This window comes from Jaculus jaculus, chromosome 6, assembly GCF_020740685.1.
Source record: "Jaculus jaculus isolate mJacJac1 chromosome 6, mJacJac1.mat.Y.cur, whole genome shotgun sequence".
Lineage (NCBI taxonomy): Eukaryota > Metazoa > Chordata > Mammalia > Rodentia > Dipodidae > Jaculus > Jaculus jaculus.
The window spans coordinates 160,680,727-160,705,141 of record NC_059107.1 but is presented as its reverse complement, the minus strand read 5'-3'; the positions used below and the strand labels follow the sequence as shown (position 1 = coordinate 160,705,141).

The window sequence follows — 24,415 nt, the reverse complement described above, 5'->3', positions numbered from 1 at the left end:
TATAACATAAGCCCATCCCAAACTGCCACCAGCTGGGGATCCAGGACACATGAGTTTATGGGGGATACCTGGCTCCAACCACCACAGAGGGAAGAATACAACTGTGGAGAACTAGTTACAGTGCTGTTTCTAGTGAATCCACAAAGGGCTCGCACAGGCCTGTTAGCTGCCTCTGCGCTGGCTGCCAGCGGCCTGGCCGGGTGTTTCTGTGTGGCAGTATGTGAACACGGGGCTGGTTCCTGCAGTGCAAGGCCTGGCTTCCAGGGTCCTAAATACAGCTCCCTGGAGGATTTGTTTCCATCTTTGCCAGTTAACTGAGTATTTCCCAGCGACCTACTATGTTACATGCTTTAAGCTGTAAACCAATGGTGTTATGCTGACTGTTGTCTGCCCCACTCGTTTTTCTTGCTGAATATTATGTATTTCAAATTCAGCTGTGTGTTTTTCTTGTTCGCTTTTGTTTTGCTCCTCTTCGAGGCAGCGTCTCACTCTGTGGTCCAGGCAGCCTTGAATTCTTGGCGGTCCTCCTGCTCCGGCCTCCTGCTTGCCGGGACTCAGGGCATGAGCGTCCAGAGCCGCTCTCACCCAGGTTCACATGGTCTTTAGTTTGTTCACGGCAGCTTCTATAAAAATGTACAAACGGAAATATCTATCCTTTTGAAAGAGCTTGTGTTCAGTTCCCACTCTCCTGTTGTTAATGCGTACATTGTTCTCCGTTTCCTCCCCATTAAGCAGAGCACCTGCCTCTGTGCCCGTCCCCTGGGGTGCGCTCAGCCTCCACACACACACACCCCTGCCTGTGTGCACCTCCCCTGGGGTGTGTTTCAGTCCCCCCACACCTCTACTCAGCATGGGGGTTGCTGTTGTGCCAGCTGCCACCTGTGCCTTCTCAGACCACCACATTGCCAGTGGGCACTCCCTCCAGTGCTTCCAGCCCTCCCGTGTCAGCCACATGAGTCTCTACCACCCGGATCGTTGAGGCAGACCCTTGGGCACGGTCAGCCACCTCGACCACAGGCTCCAGGCCTCGGACACCGTGAGTTACACAGACCTGATGGGATGCTTTTCCTTATCTGTGGCCAGCCTCACGGTGTGTTTTTGTGCCTCTGAGAGATCCATAGCCACTGTGGAAACTTTGGAGAATGCAGGGAGATAAACAAAGGGAAGCAGTCACATAGACCCCACAGTGACATCGTGGTGACAAGAACAAGCTCAGGACTGCGTCATGAGCCCTGCTCTGCTCTACCAGGCGTGTCTCAGTGTGCCACATTGTCAGTGTTGTCAGCTGCCAGGGTCACACCTGAGAACCACGGGATCTAGTTACAAAAAACCTACCTCCAGGCCTGGGGGGATTGCCCAGTGGATAAAACTCTTGCTGAACAAGGTTGAAACTGGAGTTTGGATCCCGGCATCCAGGTAAAGCCAGAGGCAGTGAAACATGCGTCTGTAGTGCCCTGTGCCTACATAATCCCATGTGATCCCCTGAGCCTATATAACCCTATGTGATCCCCTGTGCTCCCCTGTACCCATATAATCCCATGTAATCCCCTGCACCTATATAACCCTATGTGATCCCTCGTGCCTAGATAATCCCATGTAATCCCCTGCGCCTATATAACCCTATGTGATCCCTCGTGCCTAGATAATCCCATGTAATCCCCTGCGCCTATATAACCCTATGTGATCCCTCGTGCCTAGATAATCCCATGTAATCCCCTGCGCCTATATAACCCTATGTGATCCCTCGTGCCTAGATAATCCCATGTAATCCCCTGCGCCTATATAACCCTATGTGATCCCTCGTGCCTAGATAATCCCATGTAATCCCCTGCGCCTATATAACCCCATGTGATCCCTCGTGCCTAGATAATCTCATGTAATCCCCTGCGCCTATATAACCCTATGTGATCCCTCATGCCTAGATAATCCCATGTAATCCCCTGCGCCTATATAACCCTATGTGATCCCCTGTGCCTCCAGCGATGGGACACAGGAACAGGAGGTCCCCCTAAGCTTGCAGGCCAGCTAGTCTGGAGTTGGAGCAGCGAATAAGAGAGGCCCTGTCTCCAACGAGGTGGGGTGTGAGCCAACATTTCAAGGGTGTCCTCTGGCCTCCACACACACGCTATGGCACCGTCATGCCCACTCACATACCTCTCCCTCCCTCTCTCTCTCTCTCTCTCTCTCTCTCTCTCTCACACACACACACACACACACACACACACACATGCACACAGAACCTCACAGTGTGAGTTTGGGATTGCGTTCACTGCACCCATAGCTGTGTGGGGCCATGGAACATACACTCCTGAATGAGCTTCATGAACGTTTCGTGAGTTGTCATCCATCCCCAGCGAGGGAGGCGGGAAGATGGGCTCCACGATCTCATGGAGCCACTGTGCCTCCTCAGCAGGAGTGGCAAGGCAGAGGCCAGTTTAGAGCTGGTAGCGTTGTACACATACCCATCAAGATCACTTTCACTATTTTGGTGCATTTTGGTTTGTGCAAAATGAAAGTAATATAATTTGATACCTTGTTTTCACTGATTTTACGAGGTGCCATGTCATATACTGGTTTTACAAACATCAGGTAGAATGTCTACACAGCGTTCCACTTAGTAACTTTCAGTCAAGCATTTAAATTCAGCATGGAACATTCTCCTACGTAAATCCATGTCCACATTTTAGTGTATGTGCTGCTGAAGCAAGCGCCAATGTCCACATTTTAAAGAATCCAACAAAGAAAATACAGATCAAAGGATAGAAATATTTTATTGTTATTATAAAATGAGTCCTTTACACGATATCTTAAATTTCTGTATTGGATTGAATCATCATCTTTAAAGTCTTAAGTGATTGAAGATTGATAATTCTTATGGCTTTCACTAAGATCTGTGGAAGTCATTTGTGTCCATAGCACACTGCTGTATCTGGGAAACGAGCTGCAGAGTTTGTACTTTTGGTGTTTGAATGAGTGAGTCATGTGGCAAGCAAGGTGAAGGAGGAAGCGTCAGGCAGCAGACACAGAGCGGAGCACCCGGCCAGCCCTGATAGCGCCCAGCAGAGATGGCTGCGGCAGCCTGGCAGGAAGGGGAAGAAACAAAGGGCGAGCCACCGGTGCTCACAACACCCCACAGAAATGGCTGGAGTAGCCCCGGAAACACTCAGGTGCAGTCACCAATCAAGGGTCCAGGAAAGAGGTCTTCTTCTTGGGTAAGACCTCTAATGAGCAGTTCCCACCACGGACATTTTTTTTCCTAAGTAGGGTCTTGCTCTAGCCCAGGCTGACCTGGAATTAGTCTCAGGTTGGCCTCAAAACTCACAGCAATCCTTCTACCTCAGCCTCCCAAGTACAGGGATTAAAGTGTGTGCCACCATGCCCAGGAGAGAGAGAGAGAATGGGCACACCAGGGCTTCCAGCCACTGCAAACAAACTCCAGACACATGCGCCACCATGTGCATCTGGCTTTACGTGGGTACTGGGGAATAGAACTCAGGTCTTTAGACTTTATGGGCAAGCACTTTAACTGCTTAGCCATCTCTCCAGCTCCATGGGCATTTTTCTTTTAACTTTTTCCCATGGGCATTTTCACACCACAGAATCAATCATAGCTTAGGTTGTAAACCTGACTGGGTCAGGGCTGGGCAGGGCTTACCCTGTCCAGAGCCCATGCTCAGCAAGCAGCAGGTGCCCATGACCATTTGTCCATATGACGTACATTACATATTCTCCAAAGGTAAGCTGATCGTCTTGAAGTGAAGGGTGTGGACATTTGGGGAGAAAGTGCTTTCTTCCACACAGATCTCACTGGGCAGACTCGAGCTGCTAGGAATCTTGTGGACTCTTAAAAGCTCTTTGTTTAAACCAACACTTCATTTGGAGCAATGTACACGTGCCTGTGAAGGAGAAAAGCTGAGCCACTGGGAAAGACTGGGAAACAGATGGCTTGATCTGCCTCCCCGGTCCTGTCATGCTGGCCAAAATCATGGCCTTGTTTGTCTCTGTCCCCTCAGTGGCATGGTGCCCTTCCGCTCCTGTCTCATCACAAGAAGGCCTTCTTCATTGACTTACTGCTATGATTGGCAAGGCAGTGGCTTCTTACCCAGCTCTGGGCTCTCCAGCACCCTCTCCCTGTGACAGCCCTGGCCTCCTCTCCCTGTGACAGCCCTACCCTCCCTGGCCTCCTTGCTGTGGAGGACAAGCGTCCGTCCTGGGTGCCCTTCCACTGTGGAGTCCCTGCCCTCTCCTCACACGTTCCTATGGGCTCACAAATACCAGGGTCCCTGCTTGCCAGGGTGGGCAGTGCTGTCGAGAGACAGACTGGACTTCAGGGCTAGGTCGCATGGCAGTTTGCAGAGTGTGCAGTGACACAGGGGAGGCATGGAGGGGAGGGAGCAAGCCCAGAGGCATCTAGGGAGTGACTGGATCGCAGCCTAGATCAAGGCCCGTGGTTGGTCCCCAGGAAAGACCATCAGAGGTGGACCAGGAACGAGGTGGCTTGGGGCACTCAAAACCATCTTCGCTGAGTAGCAGCTGAAGTTTCTGGGTCTCCTCAGCAAGAACCCCTTCAAGTCAAGGACGTGGAAGAGGCAAGGCTCACACGCTTTAGTTACTGCAGACCTGCCTCGGTGCCACAGATGTCCTCACACAGGACTCACTGGGGACGAATGTCGCTGAAGCTCTTCCCAAGTCAGCTGATGCTCTTGCACCAACTTCTTTCTCCCTGATTCTGTGCACGGGGGTCACCTTTTCTCTGGATGCACTTGCCCAGCACCCTGTGCGGGTTCTGCAAGACCAACCACCCGATGATGCAGGTGCTCGGCACAGAAGCCGGGGACGGTGGGGACCAGGCAGCAGTGACAACTGCACTGCCACCCAGCACATCCACCGGAGTTCGTGGAGATCCGTATCATGGACCTGACACTGGCCTCGGAGGATGCAGGGCACCTGGCTGAGACCTGACTGAGACCGGTGACTCCAGAACCAGGATGGTTAGCTGGCGCAAGGGCAGCTGGAACACTGGTGAGACCGAGGAAACTGAGGAGCTTACCAACCTCCCGAAGCTCCATCCTGGGTTTTTTCATGTAAGGGCAGAGAGGCAAGGAATGCTAGGACTCGTCAAGGCATCCCTAAGCTTATTAAAACAGATAGCAGTCCTCCTTTCCCTCTAGGGGACACATAGGAGGCAAGTAATTAAAAAAGAGATTACCAAACTGTAATTAAGACAGCCGGCTCCTCCCTCACGTGGAGGTGGGTCTTCTCCACCCAGGCCACCTCGATTCTTGGAAAAGGGAAAGGAGGAAGTGGGCTCCAGGTCTTGGGCTAGACTCTGAGAACAGGATGATAGACGCTCGCTTAGGCCATTCATCATGTTGAGTGTGCATCTAAGTCTCCTCTCAAAAACGATTTATCTTTTGTTTTGTGTATGCGTGGAAAGCAGAGCCCTTTCCCTGGCAGGTGCCTGAGGCCTCCCCGTCCGGGTCCTGGCTTGGCCGAGTCGAGTCTGCACTGGCTCTTTGAGCTTTTGAACCACCACTGGAGTCAGTGCTCTGCAGGGTGTCACTGGCCAGTGCAGATGAGCCTGCCCAGGGCCAGGGTCTGCATAGGAGCAGGTCTGGGCACCCAGCCTGCTGGCCATTTCTATGCATGGCACACACAAGTGAGAGCCAGTTCTGTGCCACAGAGGCCTATGAGACCATGAGTTTAGGTGACCACAGTGTCCTTTGCCACCCAAAACCCACCACACCTCAAAGAAGGATGAGAAACACTGGGGCTCCCACAAACTATGTGAATGCCATGTCCACTGTCCCTCTCAGCCAGGCCCCTTCTCCCCTCCAGGAAAGCACTCTAAGTGTGCTGTGAGAAAGATAGCATATTGCCTTGCTTTTAGAAAATCTCCCCTACTCAGCATTTCTTTTAAATCTTAAAGGGCAATTCAGGATCTTCTGTGAATATAAAAATAAAGCTCAGAGAAGAAATGGATATTTAAGACACATAGCAGAAACCCATGTGAAATCGTCCCACTTTATGGCCATGGAAATAATGGAATTTTTAACAATATGCATGCTTATCTAATGCAGAATAATTATTTTGTCACATCCTATCAAACATAGCCAATGAGAACATGCCTTATTTTATGTTTATTATATAAATATATACATATATATATATAGACACATATATAAAATCTTTAAAGTCATTCACTCCCATGTTAAATAACTCAAGATGATTTTCCTTCCAAAAGAGAATTAAGAACATTGTTTTCAGCTAGCGAGACTATAAAGCATATCAAAATATCTGTAATCTTTTATGAATACTATAGTCATATTAGTTGCCTTGTTATATGAGTGTTATTTAATTTATGTGTCTTTTTATGGCACTCATAACGATGCACATACACTTTCATGAATGCGGTGAGGATGGGGGAGGCTTCCTTTCAGGAAGGGGCTCTAAGATGACTGGGAACCGAAGAGGCTCTTGCAAGGCTGTCACCCCTGCGGTGGACTCCTACTCTGGGTAACGACACAGCGAGGTCCTCATGCAGCCTTGTGGTAGGAGTGGAAACATTTCCTCTGGATGTCACTCACTGGGCACTTGCACTGAAACTTTTATTGCTGGTGTCCTGTAGAACATTAAAGGTGTGACACGTTGTGAGTGAGAAATTTGGGCCAACCTGGATGTGCCTGTGTAAAAAAATAATTGGCTTACATAGTGATGTAGCCTATGCTTATAATCCTATCGCCTGTGAGGTAGGGGCAGGAGGATCAGTAGTTCAAGGTCATCTCCAGCTACACTGTGGTTTTGAGGCCAGCCTGAGCTACATGAGATGGCTGTCTCACAAAAGGGGGGTTGGCTCACGATCACAGCCTTGGATGCCACCTGCCCAGGCAGGCCCATTGGTATGGAATGACAGTCAAGTGGAAGCCAGATGGACACAGCATGTATTAGCTTCCCTGCTCGGGCCTCAGAGGTGGGGAGATGGTGGCTCTGCTAGTAAGAGAACTCCGGCACCTTGGTACAGGTGGCATCTGCCTCCTCTGAGCATGGATGCTGGCCCAGCACAGCCCAGTGCCCCACACGGCCGCATCCATGATGTAGACATCACAGTGCCGCACGCGGCCGCATCCGTGGTGGAGACATCACAGTGTCCCACGCGGCTGCATCCGTGGTGGAGACATCACAGTGTCCCACGCGGCCGCGTCCGTGGTGGAGACATCACAGTGCCGCACGCGGCCGCATCCGTGGTGGAGACAGCAGCACCACAGAGTAAGTCTGCTACAGGGCACAATCTGCATGGCGCACCGTATCCTTGTAGCTTAGAAAACTTGCACAGTAGACAGCTTTGCTCTGCTGGAATGAATTTCCAAATCGGGCAGCTTATGGGAGGAAGGGATCCATGTCGAGTTTACAGGGCCAGGAGGAGAGCAGAGACACCAGCCGCAGCCTGCAAATGCAGGAAAGCAGCAGCGTGAGCCGGCAGCGAACAAGGCCCTCCCCACAGCCCAGAGTGCTCTCTACGCCTGGGGCTGGAATCCAGAGCCGCCCCAGTGACTCCTTCCGGCGAGACTCTGGATCCAAGTTCCAAGGTTAATTTTCACACCTACATCATTGGGCGACACACACTCAGAGTGCCACATCTCTACAAGCAGGAGGCTGTCACCACACTGCGGCTCCTCTACTCCTGCCCTGCCTTGATGCAGCTTAACCCTGGGGACAGTTGAGGACATCATGACATCATCTTAGCTCACCAGAAATGGGGAGGTGGCCACACCAGTCTTGCTTCTATGTGACCATGTGGAGGGTGGTCCCAGCTCCCGTTTACCCTCTGGAGATAATCCCTTCACACACCACTGTTTCTAGCAGAAGGCAAGTCTGACAGGAGCCCAGCCAGCAAGGTCTGGAGACAAGGGTTCCCACGCTTTGTTTCTGGACAAATGATTGCGTCACAGGGTTTCCTGCTCTCATACGCAAATGTCCTATGTGCCTAGACGGGAAGACAGATCTGTGTACCTTCATGGCCCCACTGCAGACATGTCTCCAGTGGCAGGTACCGGCTGAGTTCTCCCGCACCGCCCGGGAAAGGCCTGGGCAGCCGTGCAGCACTGCACTGGAGACACGCCGCCCTATCTGGAGTCCCCCGAGCGTTCCACAAGCCTGCACTCCTGAGGCTGGGCTGGATCTCTCTCGTCGTCATTAGCCTCCATGGACACAAGGCCATCAGCTTCTGCAAAGCGAGGGCTGTTTCACTGTCCACCCAAGAGGATCGTTACTCAGATGAAGCCAGCTAAAGTGGAAAGATCTTCACAGGGTCCCAAGTGGAACAAACCCCAAACGTTTGCGTTCTTTATTATTTTCATTCTACCCTACTTCAGTGAGTGCGTATTTAATGCTTAGTAATGACATGATTAATTGGTGTTGAATTTACTTGGGTGGGAAAATTTATTAACAGTCTCATAAATGACTTCACCCCTGAGTTTATTGAATCATTAAAGGGTCACAGAGGTGTCTGCAATGTTTCCCTTTGGTTTCTCTGCATGTTATGACAATTTCACACTACTAAAGGATTGGGGAGTCGAATGTCTGCAGATGTTTGGACAGATTCTTTGTAAAGGCCAAACGCGTGCTAGAGGGGCCTGGAGAGCTGGCGGAGGAGGGGGCGGGGAGGGGGAGACCGCGGGAGGAGCAGCCTTCTGATGAGCCAGGGTCCAGAAGGGGGGCGGGTTGAGAAGCAGCTCAGGTGGGTATTTGAAGTGGGGCCTCTTTACAGACTGCAGAGCCCCAAGATGGAGAAGTGGCATACTTCAGGCACTGTTGGGGCACTGTGAGAAAGGCACAGGGCCGGCCTGGTGGGCTCTTTCTCACTTGCCTTCCTGCGGGCATCCCTGGACATCTTTCTCTGGGGAAGAGGTCTTGGTCTCTCACTCACCGGCCTGGCTTCCAACCCATTAGTTAGTGTTCATGAGTTCCGGCTTTCTGTGCCAAGGAGGCTCTTCTGACCTCCTGTGTGGTGTGGCGGCCTGAACACTTGGCTTTGGAGTGGGAGCGCCTTGGCTTCTGTCACTGGAAGACGGAGCCTGGGGGCCATGATGTGTCCCACGTCTTGGAGCTCACTCTGTGGCTCTGTCTGTAAAGCACAGAGCTCTCCTGCTTCTCGGGATGGTGGGAGGACATGGCCCAGCCCACATCTTGTGGTGGTGGCAGCTCGTGCCCTGTGCAGTGGCCCACCATGAAGCAGGCACCAATCCTGCCGGGCCAGCCTCAGCAAGCATGGGGCTGCCTTCACTCACACCGCCACAGAGAGCTTCTGGAACCCGCTGTTCTCACCTCCATCGCCAAAGACTTCACAAAAAGCAGCTTGGGGGAGGATTTATTTTGCCTCACAGTTGGGGGTACAGTCCACCGCGGCGGGGCAGGCGTGGCCGCTGTGGCTCCCCAGTGGCAGCCACTTGTCGCCTGCGAGGATCAGGAAGCAGAGACAGAGCAGGGCCAGTCAGCAGCAGCCCACTTCCTCCAGCTGGGCGCCACCTCCTAAGGAACGAACACTCAGCCCCAAACAGCACCTCCAGCTGGGGAGCAAGAGCTCAAACACGTGAGCCTGTGGGGGCGTTTATGCCAACCACAATGGCAGCCATGCCCGGGAAACTCAGAAGAGCACCGGAGTTGTGGTGGGGCCACCCCCGTGCTCAGTGTGCTGGATCCTGCCGGCCCTGCCTGCCGATGGCCTCCCACCCCGACAAGTGCCGCCTCCCCTCGCCCCAACTGCCTCCCCCACCTCTTGAGCTCCCCCCACCCCCGCTGCCCAAAGTGCCCCTTTATTTGCATCTGGGTTCTTAAATGTTCTCTCCTTTTTGCTTTTTTCCCCTTGACAGGCAGTTGTGCTGCTGTTGTTATTTTTAGCATTCATTTATTCACTGTAAATACAAATGAAGATACAGTACAATTAATTTCTTTGCTAATCAAAATATTTGATCAAATGAAGCAATTTTTCAATTCTTAGAACTAATTATACCATTCTTTAAAGGAAAGTACAGGAATTCTTTGCTGAACATTTCTAATTAGAATTTTTTTGCTACCTGCTGAGTTTGTATTATGTTTGAAGTCTTAGCATTTTCTCCTGTGAGGGATCATCGCCAAGCCATGTAACTGACTCCCCATGTCTGGAGAGCAGAGCTGACTGTCGGCGCGAGCAGCTGGGTGGCCTGGCTACAGTCACCACAGGAGATAAGTTCATATGCTAGTGTATTTACAAGCCTGGCAGCAGGAATGGACCTTGCTAAGTCACCTTTCCTTAACCTACTGCTCTTGGGCAGGTAACTGCTATTTTGGTGACCCACAAGCAAGCCACCAGGTGCCCTTCTGTGGAAGGAACATTGATGGTCAAAACTAGCCTAGGCTGGGGAGATGGCTCAGTTGGTCAGTGCTGCGGGGCCAGCACAAGGGTGTGGGTGCAGTGCACAGCACGCGTGTAACGTCTGGTGTGGTGCTGTGGGCTTGTACGCCCAGCACTGGGGAGGCAGAGGCAAGCAATCGCAGGAACTTGCTGGCCAGCCAGTGTAGAGGACTTGGTGAACTTAAGTTGATGTGGGCCGCTGCCTCAGAAATGTGGGTGGTGCCTGAGAGAAGCAACAGACGGGCCACATTGTCCTCTGGCCTCCATGTGAACTCAGGCACATAAGCACACATACCGCGTGTGCACATGTGCATAAAAAAGCTGCTTGGGGCAGGCGTGGTGGTACACGCCTTTAATCCCAGCACTCCAGAGGCAGAGGTAGCAGGATCAGCATGAGGTCAAGCCCACCTAAGACTATGTAGTGAATTCCAGGTCAGCCTAAGCTAGATCGAGACCCTACCTCAAAACAACAAACAAAAAAAAAAGCCATTTGTTTGTATTTTAAGCTCATCCCATTTTATTGCTCACTAAGTAGAAATTGAGAACTGTACCATCAACTATGGCTGTGGAACAGACCACAAAGGCTCATAGACTAAGGAGGCTCGTAGAGAACAAGGTCATGTGAACGAGTAGCTTTCATCACGAGGGGAAAACCCTTTCAAATTCCTTACTCAGCCTCCCATCGGGCCTGCACACAGCCTCCCAGCTCCGAAGGCTCTTGCTACCTCTCAGCACAATGCTCGGCACCGCCAGCTGCGGACAGCCAGGGGCACTTGGGTGACAACTTCTTCTCGAAGAGCACCCTGGGCCTCGGCCCCTCCTGTGCTGACCCCATGTCCCCAGTGTGCAGTGGTCTCCAGTGGCTCTCCTCTTCCTCCAGTGCTGACCCCATGTCCCCAGTGTGCAGTGGTCTCCAGTGGCTCTCCTCTTCCTCCAGTGCTGACCCCATGTCCCCAGTGTGCAGTGGTCTCCAGTGGCTCTCCTCTTCCTCCTGTGAGGACCCCATGTCCCCAGTGTGCACTGGTCTCCAGTGTCTCTCCTCTTCCTCCTGTGCTGACCCCATGTCCCCAGTGTGCAGTGGTCTCCAGTGGCTCTCCTCTTCCTCCAGTGCTGACCCCATGTCCCCAGTGTGCAGTGGTATCCAGCGGCTCTCCTCTTCCTCCTGTGCTGACCCCATGTCCCCAGTGTGCAGTGGTCTCCAGCGGCTCACCTCTTCCTCCAGTGCTGACCCCATGTCCCCAGTGTGCAGTGGTCTCCAGTGGCTCTCCTCTTCCTCCAGTGCTGACCCCATGTCCCCAGTGTGCAGTGGTCTCCAGTGGCTCTCCTCTTCCTCCTGTGCTGACCCCATGTCCCCAGTGTGCAGTGGTCTCCAGTGGCTCTCCTCTTCCTCCTGTGCTGACCCCATGTCCCCAGTGTGCACTGGTCTCCAGTGGCTCTCCTCTTCCTCCTGTGCTGACCCCATGTCCCCAGTGTGCAGTAGTCTCCAGCGGCTCTCCTCTTCCTCCAGTGCTGACCCCATGTCCCCAGTGTGCAGTGGTCTCCAGTGGCTCTCCTCTTCCTCCTGTGCTGACCCCATGTCCCCAGTGTGCAGTGGTCTCCAGCGGCTCTCCTCTTCCTCCTGTGAGGACCCCATGTCCCCAGTGTGCAGTGGTATCCAGTGGCTCTCCTCTTCCTCCTGTGAGGACCCCATGTCCCCAGTGTGCAGTGGTATCCAGCGGCTCTCCTCTTCCTCCTGTGAGGACCCCATGTCCCCAGTGTGCACTGGTCTCCAGTGGCTCTCCTCTTCCTCCTGTGATGACCCCAAGTCCCCAGTGTGCAGTGGTCTCCAGTGGATCTCCTCTTCCTCCTGTGCTGACCCCATGTCCCCAGTGTGCAGTGGTATCCAGCGGCTCTCCTCTTCCTCCTGTGCTGACCCCATGTCCCCAGTGTGCAGTGGTATCCAGCGGCTCACCTCTTCCTCCTGTGCTGACCCCATGTCCCCAGTGTGCAGTGGTATCCAGCGGCTCTCCTCTTCCTCCTGTGCTGACCCCATGTCCCCAGTGTGCAGTGGTATCCAGCGGCTCACCTCTTCCTCCAGTGCTGACCCCATGTCCCCAGTGTGCAGTGGTCTCCAGTGGCTCTCCTCTTCCTCCAGTGCTGACCCCATGTCCCCAGTGTGCAGTGGTCTCCAGTGGCTCTCCTCTTCCTCCAGTGCTGACCCCATGTCCCCAGTGTGCAGTGGTCTCCAGTGGCTCTCCTCTTCCTCCTGTGCTGACCCCATGTCCCCAGTGTGCAGTGGTATCCAGCGGCTCACCTCTTCCTCCAGTGCTGACCCCATGTCCCCAGTGTGCAGTGGTATCCAGCGGCTCTCCTCTTCCTCCTATGCTGACCCCATGTCCTCAGTGTGCACTGGTCTCCGGCGGCTCTCCTCTTCCTCCTGTGCTACCCCATGTCCCCAGTGTGCAGTGGTATCCAGCGGCTCTCCTCCTCCTCCTATGCTGACCCCATGTCCTCAGTGTGCAGTGGTCTCCAGCGGCTCTCCTCTTCCTCCTGTGCTACCCCATGTCCTCAGTGTGCAGTGGTCTCTGGCAGCTCTCCTCTTCCTTCTGTGCTACCCCATGTCCCCAGTGTGCAGTGGTCAGCTTTGGGAGGCGTTTGCATCTGAACATAGTGCTACTTCTGTAAGACAGCCGTTTCTCCTAGTCATCTCAAAAGCAGAAGCTCCTGCCTTCACATGGGACAATCACAGGAGCAGTGCCAGGGACACAAAAGTGCCAGACCAAGAGCCATCTGTTCTTCCCTGGCGCCTGCGGGCCCTCAGCAAGGCTGGCAGTGGCTGAGCAGCTCTGCAGAAAGGCAGCAATGAGCCGGAACCCAGCTCTGCCCTGAGAGCCGTACAGTACTATGTATGTGTGCAATCCGCTGTGCCCACTGTGGTCGGTTGACCTCACTTCTACGCCCTCTGGTTCCTAGGCCACGGGGCTTGCTTCTCTTTGGACACTCTAGTCTTGCCTCTCCTCTCTGCCCTAGCCCAGCAAAAGTGTGAGGTATCACCATCACAGTGGCCCGGACAGCCCATGGACAGACATGTCAGGCTACAGACCAACAGTCAAGACAGAATGTGAGAGATGCTTGTTACCAGTTCTGTAGCTGCCTTGACCTCCATGTCCGTGTGTCTAGAAGGACTGCCACCTGGCAGAACTGTGTCCCTTCTCGACTGTCCTGGACACTCACCTCACTTCTCCTCTGCAGAGACTCTAGGCAAACCTAGGCAGAACCCAGAGGACTGACCCTCACCCAGGTCCCCAGGTGGGTCATGTGTACCATGGGCCTCAGCAAGCTGTTCCCCATCACCACCTCAGGGTTCCCCCAGGAGTTCATCCAAGGAGGGCAGCTCATGCAAGTGTGGGCCACCCCTGAGCTCTGGGGCCCCGTCTCTGTGACTGCTGCTTTCGGGAGAGGCCACCGCACAAGCAGAGAGCAGAGGAGCCGGGACCTACATTTGCAATGCTGCCACTCGCCCTGGCCCGCAACCAGCCATGTGGGCCCCACCCACAGGCCTCTCGGGAGCCCCAGCCGCGGGGGACATGCTGACGCTGGTGTGTGTGCACATGAGTGTGAGCGCTCATCTCTGCTCACTTATGACCCTTCACATACTTCTGCATCATAATGTTCCCGTGATGAAGTTTTCCTCAAAGTCCTCTAAGCTGCTGCCCTGAGTCCCTGCTGGAAACGCATGCTCTGCTCAACCATAGTCTGGGGTCCGATGGCCAGCTTATTGCCAAGATTTGTTTTATAAATTCTGTTAATTTTATGAATGGTCCTATAATGACCATAACTCCGTGAGCTCTCATTTATTCCTATAAGGAAAACCCTCAAGAGACGATGCTGAGTTAACATATAAGAGCTTTTCCAGATTCCTGAAACCTTATTTCATCTTCCAGCATCAAGATAATCAAAGCTGGCCAGTTTGTTAGTGCAAAATCTTGTAATTTCCATTTCTTTGAATCCTAACGGTAGACCCAGGGCCACCACCAGCGCCAAGCACATGAGCTGCCACCTTCCTCATCTTGCCAGTTAGGACCCCGTTGTGCCCAGTGGCATCCCATGAGGGCTCACTGGGAAGTGGGAACGGAGCCCTTTCCTGACCGTGAGGTTCAATTCCCGTCAGTGTGAGAAAGATAAGAAGTGAGCGTACAGTGGATGAGAAAGCGAGCGCAGACAGGAGCAAGCTGTGGGACAGCGCTTGTATCAGCTACTTGTCTTATCACTGTGACCAAATACCTGCCAAGAAGCAGCTTGGGAGGAGGGCTTCCCGTGGCTCTCAGTTCAGGGAGGGTAGGCTGTCCTGCGGCAGGAGCAGGCCTGTCATGTGGCCCTCAGGTCAGGAAGCAGAGAGAAGCGAGCACCCGGGTCAGCTGTCTTCTCTTCATCCAGCCCACGACCCCGGCCCGTGGCATGGTGCTGCCTCAGTGATGGAGCCTTTCTCCACTTCCGTGAACCGGATCTAGCAGCTCCCTGCCACACACGCCCAGACGTGTCTCCCAGGTGCTCCCAGAGCCAAGCAAGGAGGCAATGCGGAGTAACCTCCCCATGGTTCAAAGAAGCTGGAGGGAGAGTGAGGACAGCAGGCGCCAAGGCTGAGGCACCCAGGGCTAGAGTCACAGAGGTGAGGCCAGTGTGTGTCAGGAGGGCCACTGTCAAGCCACATGAGCGTTTGCCTTGGTCTAAAAGAAGACCCTCCTCCAAGGAAAATGACCGAAGTGAGAGCAGGACAGGGGAGGGGCGTGGAGCCACTGGGGGGTTGGTTCGGACATGGGGGACAGAAAGTGGTGTCATGGTGACCCAAGGCCTAAATGACGGGATGGGTGGTTCCCATATGCTGACAGCAGAGACCACCAGAGAACCTCAGCTTTCAGAAAGAGGAGACTCACCCTTGAAAGCAGGCTCCCTGTCTTGTTGAGGAGACTGCCCCTCTCCGAGGCCACACTGCTTGCTAACGTGACACTGCAACAAATGGGCCTGTGGTGTGTGGCTTCCTGTGGGCAGTGGCCGCCCACCTCCTTGGGGTCAGGTCACTGCCTGCCAACCCGAGTGACTGTCTCCGCTGAGCTCTGCAACTCGCCTTAGTTTTCAGGACGTTTGTGACCAGCTTGTAGTATCTTCTAAGTCAAAAGCATTCGTTACTGCCTTTTCTAAAGACTGTGTGACATTTAGATATTCATCACTTAGCAATACCAATGCCAACATATCTAAGGACCCTATCCAGTTCAATCTCTCTTGGCCTTTGGGGTTTGTTTACAAATGATAAGAAGGCTTTGTGTTTTGAAACTGGATTTTTATATCCAAGAACATAACCTGTGTGTTAGTTACTTTTCTCATTGCTGTGACAAAATAACTGAGCAAAAAATGACAAGGACCAGGGTGTGGTGGCACACACTTTAATCCCAGCACTCAAGTGGCAGAAGTAGGAGGATTGCTGTGAGTTTGAGACCAGCTTGAGGCTACCGAGTGAATTCCAGGTCAGCCTGGACTAGAGAGACACCCTACCTCGGACCCCCACCACCACCAAGATAAGACTTAAGGAAGAATGGGCTTGCAGTCTGAGCGCACCTGGCATGTGGGGAAGGCCCGGTGGCAGGAACGTGAAGCAGAGCGGCTCGCATTGTGTCTGCGGTCAGGAAGCAGTGCTGAATGCCGTGCTCAGTTCCGCTGGCCAGTTTGTCCAAAATCTTGTTGTTTCCATTTCTTTGCATCCTGACAGTAAACCAAGGGCCACCACCAGAGCCAAGCACATGACTTACAGCCATCCTCATCTTGCCAGTCAGGACCCTGTTGTGCCCAGCTGCCCGTCTAATCCCATAAGGGCTCACTGGGAAGTGGGAGTGGAGCCTTTTCTCAACCATGAGGTCCATTTTCGGTCAGTGTGAGAAAGACAAGAAGTGAACGTACGGTGGATGAGAAACTGAGCGCGGACAGGGACAAGATGTGGGACAGTGCTTGTATCGGCTACTTGTCTTATTACTGTGACCAAATACCTGCCAAAGAGCAGCTTAGGGAGGAGGGTTTCCTGTGGCTCACAGTTCAGGAGGGCAGGCCATCCTATGTCAGGAGCATAGAGAGAGGGGGAGAGAGAGAATTGGGGTGCCAGGGTCTCAGCCACTGAAATAGAACTCCAGACACTCCCATCCCCTAGTGGGTATGTGTGATTTGGCTCTTGCCTCACCTTTGTGTATCTGGCTTATGTGGGATCTGGAGAGTCAAACATGTGTGCTTAGGCTTCACAGGCAGGCGTCTTAACCACTAAGCCATCCCTCCAGCCCATGTTCTCCTTTTATTCAGTCTAGAACCCCAGCGTAGGGGATGGTGCCGCCCACACTGAGGGTGGGTCTTCCCACCTCAGTTACCCAGTCTAAAACCTCCCTTGTGAAAATGCCCAGGACTTTGTCTCCTAGGAGATTCTAGATCCTGTCAAGCTGGCAACTACACATCTCTGTTCATCCCATTCTCAGTAAGTGTAGCTTGCTTCCCGGAGGTCTGGTTTCTCTCCCCATCTCATCCCTGAACGTTCAGCCACCTGGTTGTTAATGTGATAGTAGAAGTTTCTACAGTTCAACTTGTAACTAGTTTCAATTACTGTATTTTTTTTTTCATTTTTGTATTTTACACTTGGATGGGACCACTTTCCTAAATTGTCATGAGATTTTCTAGTCATTTATTCTTAAGTAAAAAAAAAAAAAAAAAAAAAAAAGATACTATTTTCAGTATTTTGCTCTTTCATCTGCTTGTCTTATTTCAAAAGGTAGAGCTTGTAAGAATGTGTTTAATAAGCCGGGCATAGTGGCACAGGCCTGTAACTTCAGTGCTGACATGAGGAAGGCAGGTTCAAGATCAGCTTCGGGTGCATGTCAGGTATGAAGCCTGAGATCTGTGAGACCATGCGGTGTCCAGACAAGTGTTTAAATGAAGTTCTGGAGTGCGTATAGTAGAAGTTACAGTGCACAGGCCCCTAGGGCTTATTTTGGTTATCTGTGCCCGTTCATATGAGTATGGGCACACATGTGTGGAGGCACTTATAAGTGTGTGTGGTTTGGAGGCCAGAGGACAGCCTTGAACGTTACCCTCTGGAATGTTGCCCTCCTCTCTTTGTGACGAGGGCTGTCACTGGCCTGGAGCTTGCCAGGTAGGCTCATCTGACAAGCTCTCGGGAGCCACCAACACTGCCTCCCAGCACTGGGGAAACGGTGTGTGCCACCATCGCAGGCATTTTCTGTGGGTGCTGCGGATGTGAACTTAGATCTTCAAGCTTACAAGCACTTTGCCAAGTAAGCTATCTTCCCGGCCCCAATGCTTCTTATTTTAATGCTTTAATATTTCTCCCATTTAACTGTGCGTGGCGGCCAACACCTGTAATCCTCATACCCAGGAGGCTGAGGATAGAAGATCATGAGTTTGAGGCAAGTTAGACTGCACACCAGATCTTGTCTCCTTAAAAAAAAATATAAACTCACCCATTTAAGATGGCATTTGCAGATAGAAAAGGACCTTGTGTTTATGATGCATATTTTATTTGGACATAGTTTTTCCTATTCTCTATCATTTTTACCAGGACTGGCTGCCGAATGTTTGTCAGAGGCTGTTCTGCCACCTTTTCATATGTAGTCTCCACTCCTGGGGGAACTGCAAGGCTCACTGGTCCTTGGGGCATTCTTAGACCTGGAATGACCACCGCGTGGTCTTGGTGAATCGTTTGTAAATAGGTATTAGAATGGGTTGTGTGAAGTGTCCCACACAGGCTCACGTGTTTGAACACTTGGTCCCCAGCTGGTGTCACTGCTTGGGCAGGTCATGGGTCCTTTAGGAGGTGGAGCCTTGCTGTGTTTGGAGAAAGTGGGTCACTGGGGGTGGCCCAAGGCTTTACAGCCCAGCCCCACTTCCTGTCACTCTGCTTCTTGATCACAGAGCCAGCGGGACTGCCTTCCCCAACATGATGAACTATATCCCTGCTTAAATTACGATCCAAAATAAAACCTTCTTTTAAGTTGCCTTTTTTCGGGCATTTTGTCACAGCAACAAGAAAGTAACTAATATAGGTACTAAGTGTTCCCAAATTTTATTTTAGAATTTTTGCACTAACAATCATAAATTAGCTCGGTTTATATTTATCTTTATCATATTTTGTTATTGGAGCATTATACAATGTTCATAATCCTGTATACCTTTTTCTGTGTGCTGGAATAATTTGGCTAATGTAAAAATTATCTGTTCCCCAGAGTTCCCTCATTTCCACAGAGCTTACCTTTAAAACCATCTAGCTTGGCGCCTTGTTAATGATAGACAGTAGCTCTTTTTGATATATTTTGCTAGAAATGGATTCCATTTCCTCTGGAGTTTTAAAGCACCTCAGCCTAAGGTCATACTACATTACAGAATCCCCTGTGAAACTGGAATAGCAGTCTGCCCCACTCACTTTGGGCGTCAACACTCTCAAGGCATGTCCGCACTCCTGTGCTCAGGTGAAACTTCATTCCTCCTGGGTCAATGAGGAAACTGAGTCAGAATGCTTATTGTAGAGAACAGCTTATGTAGGGCCTTTCAGCCAAACAGAGGTGGAGTCAGGCCTCAGACCCAAGCCTGTGTCTGTCTCCCAGTCCCCCCGATCCTCCCAAGGCCTGAGGGTGTGACAGTGTGCAGTGTGTGACTGCACTTAGAGGCTGGCCCCCGGGTCTCCAGGGACCCTTAGCTTCCTGGGTGCTAACACCCTGCAGGAGGGCGGGGAGACGTCTTGGCTGCTGGGCTCTGTATTTTCACTGTTTGAATTCTGAAAGCACATAAAACGCCTCAGTAATATCATTTGATTTTCTGAAATGAGAGGAAGATAGCCCACGTTTCCCATCCAAATGCCTTCAAATGGCCAGATGGGAAAACTCCCGTAACCTGTGGGTGGTCGGGGATGTGGTGGGCTCTGGTTTGAGTGAAGGCACGTGTGCTGCCGTGTCTGAGGAGAGTCCCAGCAGCATTGTATGTTTGATTCAGTTCATAAAGAATGGACCACTCGCTGCCTCGTGCAGGCTTCTCTGTGCTCTTAGGACGCTCAGCAGAACGTGTTTGTTGCTGTGGAATTGCTTGTAATTCCAGTCCTCGTGCTGGGGGCTGATGTCATAATCTGCCAGGCACAGCAGAGCACTGACACACTGTAAGAACTGTTACAAAAGCAAGGATCACAATGGGGACCCATCATCAGAATCTGCCAGGTCCAGGCACTCTGGCACCCCTGGATTCTGATGAAGCCAGGTCTCTTCTCTTCCCTCCAGAGCTGAACTTTCTCACTCAGCCGGCTTTGGACCACAGCAAGGAGGTGCAGGTCAGGGCTGCTTCCCCGAGCCCCCTGTCCTCTCTGTCCCTGGCCCTTTGCAGGAGACGAGGACTCAGCTACCCCCACTAACTTTACACCTTGGGCAGCCCAGTTTCCCAGCCCAGCTACAGTATGGCACCGTCTCCCCAGTGTCCCTGGTCACTTTTCTGGTCCCTTTGCTGATGCTCTGTGAGTGGCTGTCCCCAGCTCACTGCTCCTCCCGCCCACCTGACACCCAGAGTGACGGACAGGAGACGCTAAGGGCGGGTGCAGCCCTGCTCGGCCCTCCTCACTCTCACAGCCTCTTGCCAGCACAAAAGCATGAACATAAATGGCAAAGATCTTCCTGCTGCCAACTCTTCCTGACTGGCCACTCACATTTGGCACAGTGAGGGAGGGAAGGAGGGATAGGTGCTGCCATTCAGCCCCTCTCTTCTTTTTACGCAGTCCAGGACCCCCGCCCATGGAACGGTGCTGAGGTGGGACTTCCCACCTCAGTTAACCTAATCAAGTTAATCCCTCACAGGCATGACCAGAAGCTAAGCTAATCTAGGCAATCCCTCACAGGGGATTCTAGTCACCAAATGGACAATCAATATAAATCGTCACTACAGGTAAGCCAGGCGTGCACACAGCTGGATGGGCCTGACATCAGAAACTGGGGTGCATTGGTGGCTGGTTCCTCTTCCTCACTCAGCTATGCCTCCCACGACCCAGAGACAAGCGCTGACTACTTACCCAGGAGGTCTTTTTTCATTCTGTCTTGTGCAGTCTGCTGATGAGTGGGCTGAGAAAATGCCCGAAGTCTCACCTCCCAGATCTCCCAAAGACACGGCCAACAAAGACATCCTGGCACGTCTGCACAAGGCAGTGACTGCTCACTACCACACCATCACCCAGGAGTTTGAGAACTTTGACACCATGAAAACCAACACAGTCTCCAGAGATGAGTTCAGGGCCATCTGCAACCGCCATGTGCAGATCCTGACGGATGAGCAGGTGAGGTGCACAGCCCTCCCCTCCCCGTGAGCAAGGCAGCGGAGAGCTCAGAGGGTGCAGCATGCACCCTGCTTTCAGTGTGCTTGAGGTTTTTGTTTTTTAATTTATTTCTTAAAACATTTTTTATTTATTTGAGAGAGAGAGAGAGAGGACCAGGGCCCCCTGCCCCTGAAAATGAACTTCAGAGGCAAATGCCACTTTGTGCATTTGGCTTTATGTACATACTGGGGAGTCGAACACAAGCCATCAGGCTTTGAAAGCAAGCACCTTTGACCACTAAGCCATCTGTCTGGCCTGTCTTGTTCTGAAATCTTTCTGAAAGTCACAGGAGCCTTCTGGTTCTGGGTCAGCTGTGCATCATATCATTTCAATCAGATTGCATATCAGGTCACTTTTGCTTTTAAATCAAATTTAATTCAGCCTGTTCCCACTCTCCTTCCCTGTCCATGGTGTGATCAAGAGGCTCTCCCCATACCCAAGCCTTGCTGGTCCTCCTGACTCGCTGTCACAGCCACACCCTGCTGCTGCCACTCCAAGCATCCGGGACATGTCCACCCCCAGTGAGCTGTTCCCTGTGCAGGCCTTGACTCTCTACTTCATCACAGAATCCCAGAAGGCCTTCCCTGCAGTATCTTCCCCAGGGACTGAGCTGGGCTGCCTTTCTGCTGGATGGTTTTGGCAGCCTGCAGCCCTGGGCCTCTCTGGCACATCCAAGGCAAGGGTTCCTCCCTGCAGCAGCAGCTGTGGATGGGGAAGGCTTTGGAAGGAATCACACTCCAAGACCTTTGCTTTCTTCCTCACCCACTAAATGCCAAGATGGTGCCTGGCATGGAGGGGCTCAGCAAAGCACCCATGTGCCTCTGGGTGACCCTACCTTCTTTCATAGCCCAGTGCCAGCAGGACACAGAACCTCTCTGGTCCTTCACCCCTTAAATGTGTTCCTACCAGCCCCTCCAGGCTCCAGGCAGATCGATGCCCCAGTCCCAGAGAACGCTTCACAGCAAATGCATCTGCAAACCAGCCACCTCTCCTGGTTCTGCTCTCACTCCACTGGGAGCCTCCTGCAGACCCAGGGAGGAGCAGCTGTCTGTCACCTCCAGGGCAGGGCCACCTCTACCTCTGGTCTCATTTGGTCCATATTTTAGTGTCAGCTCTTGAAAGTCCTCCTGGATAATATCGTATTTGCTCCATCCCCTGTCCCTATTCAGGCTTGGATCTCACTGCCCTGTGGATGCGTTCTTTAAGACACAAAGCATAACCTTCCTCAAATGTCACATTTTGAGGACACTGTCATATCTGGTTTCACTAAGTAAACGGAAGTGCTATTTACAGTGTCCCGTGAAGCATGGGAAGGAAGCCAGCAAGTCGGTAAACCCACCTTCCTTCATAGAGTCAGAAACCAGCCTTCAAGATGAGTGACGGGACCGCTTAGCATTCCACGGGGCCGACCGGTAAAAGTTCTACTACGGACGACTTCTCATCCCAGTGGGCGACCTGCACTGGAATCACTGGTGGGCATGAAGGGCACACTGGCACAGGAGGCTCTCCCAGCGGAGAACTTGACTTTGATTATTTTCCACTAAGAAAACTTTGCCCACCCCAGCACGGTAGCTGGGGAGATGGCTCAGCTGGCGAAGTGCCATGTGGGCAGGAGGGCCTGAGTGTGGTCATCAGTGCCCATGTACACCACCAGCTGTGGCAGGGTATGACTGTGACCCCTGTGCTGGGGGGGGGCAGAGGCAGGAGGCTCACTAGGGTTCCCTGGCTAGGTAGTCAGGCCCAACCAGTGAGTTCAGGGGTCAGTGGAAGATCCTGTTCCAAAGAATATGCTGGAAAGGGACAGAAGACGATACCACATGTCTACCTTTGGTCCTCACACACACAGGGACACATGCGCACATATGCACACATTTTAAAAGACATTTAAAAAGGTGGGCTGGAGGGATGGCTTAGTGGTTAAGGCATTTGCTTGCAAAGACAAAGAACCCAGGTTTGATTCCCCAGGACCCACATAAGCCAGATGCACAAGGGGGTGCATGCATCTGGAGCTCATTTGCAGTGGCTGGAGGTCCTGGCATGCCCATTTTCTCTCTCTGTCTCTCTCTCCCACTCCCTTTCTCTGTCAAATAAATACACAAAAAAATAAAAATAAAAGACCCCAACACTATTAAGCACTTATTCTCAAGTCCTCTTCTCTATAAGCAAAATGACATGTCCCAACTACTCTGTATTGCTGAGGGTCTTAGGCACTGCCACACATAGCCCATGGTTGACGTTGGGTGACAGTGAGCTGGCCAAAATGGTGTTCTCCGTGGGCTGGTAAGCAGTGAGCACTGGGACCAGTGGGTCCCTGGGGGACTTTGCTGACGATGTTTATGGTTGAAGGCATTGTCCTCCTGGCGTGTCAGCCGCTCATGCCATTGTCCCCGAGAGCTCACCAAGGACACTGGGGCTTCCCAATTATATATATTTTTTAATTTTTATTTATTTATTTATTTGAGAGCAACAGACACAGAGAGAAAGACAGATAGAGGGAGAGAGAGAGAATGGGCGCGCCAGGGCTTCCAGCCTCTGCAAACGAACTCCAGACGTGTGCGCCCCCTTGTGCATCTGGCTAACGTGGGACCTGGGGAACCGAGCCTCGAACCGGGGTCCTTAGGCTTCACAGGCAAGCGCTTAACCGCTAAGCCATCTCTCCAGCCCCCCAATTATATTAATTAAGTATATTTAACCACAGACTTCATGATCTGGTTAATCAATATTGTAAAAACTGAGCTGGGGACATGACTCACCAGTTAAAGGCCCTTGCTTGCAAAGCCTATCTGTCTACATTCAATCCCTCAGTACCCACGTAAAGCCAGATGTATAAAATGGCACGAGCATCTAGTGTTTACAGCTGCAAGAGGTTTTGGTGCACCCATTACTTCTTCCCCACCCCACAAATAAACACAAATATTTTATAAGATAAATAAATAATTTTTTTAAAAAACTTACCTCACACTTAGAAATCCAGAGCTCTGTAAGCAGGGGAAGGGCCATAGCTTTTGAAATCTTTTGGTAGGAGAACATCTCACACAGCCAGTGGGGCTGGAGACTGATGGGTCTCGTGTGTCACAGACGGCTGCCAGAGCTAGGTCTGTTTGTTTATTGCTGAAGACAAGGGGCTCAGGACCAGCCTGTGATTGAGAACATTCCATGGTGTTTGAGAACGCTTACATACAGCCTCACTTAGGAAGGAGCTGTCCAATATTTTCTGCACATTATCGGTGTGCTACTTTCTCTCTCTCTCTCTTTTTTTTTTTTTTTTTTTTTTTTTTTTTTTTTTTTTGCTTTTTGAGGTAGGGTCTCCCTCTAGCCCAGGCTGACCTGGAACTCACTGAGTAGTCCCAAGCTGGCCTTGAACTCACAGCGATCCTCCTTCCTGTGCCTCCCGCGTGCTGGGATTAAAGGTGTGCACCACCACACCACGCCAGGCCTGGGTGTGCTACTTGCTAACGCACCTGGGCTCCCTCTGGGCTTGTGTACCTGTCCGGCCGTGTGGCTCAGACAAGCTCCTAGGCTGAGCTCGTATCTTCCCCTGTGAAGTAAATACACAATGCTCCCAAGCTCGCCCGGTGCCCGTTCCTCTTTGCAAGCCATCTTCTCTACCTCTGCTGGTAGCCCCGCCCCAGTATCTCACTGCCTGCTTCTCC

General features: G+C 52.1%; 1 protein-coding gene across 13 annotated transcripts in view; it reads left to right on the top strand.

The window, feature by feature from the left end:
- Positions 1 to 24,415, top strand: part of Efcab6 (EF-hand calcium binding domain 6) — a 224,086-nt gene that overhangs the window by 188,296 nt on the left and 11,375 nt on the right. For 10 of the 13 annotated variants that reach the window (XM_045151826.1, XM_045151824.1, XM_045151825.1 and 7 more), the window contains one exon: positions 20,496 to 20,723. The exons of 1 other annotated variant lie outside the window; for it this stretch is intronic. In XM_045151826.1, coding sequence (XP_045007761.1) covers positions 20,496 to 20,723 — 228 coding nt within the window. Of the gene's footprint in view, positions 1 to 20,495; positions 20,724 to 21,931; positions 22,665 to 24,415 lie in introns of those variants that run through there. 2 more of the 13 variants (XM_045151831.1, XM_045151832.1) reach the window with 2 other exon arrangements.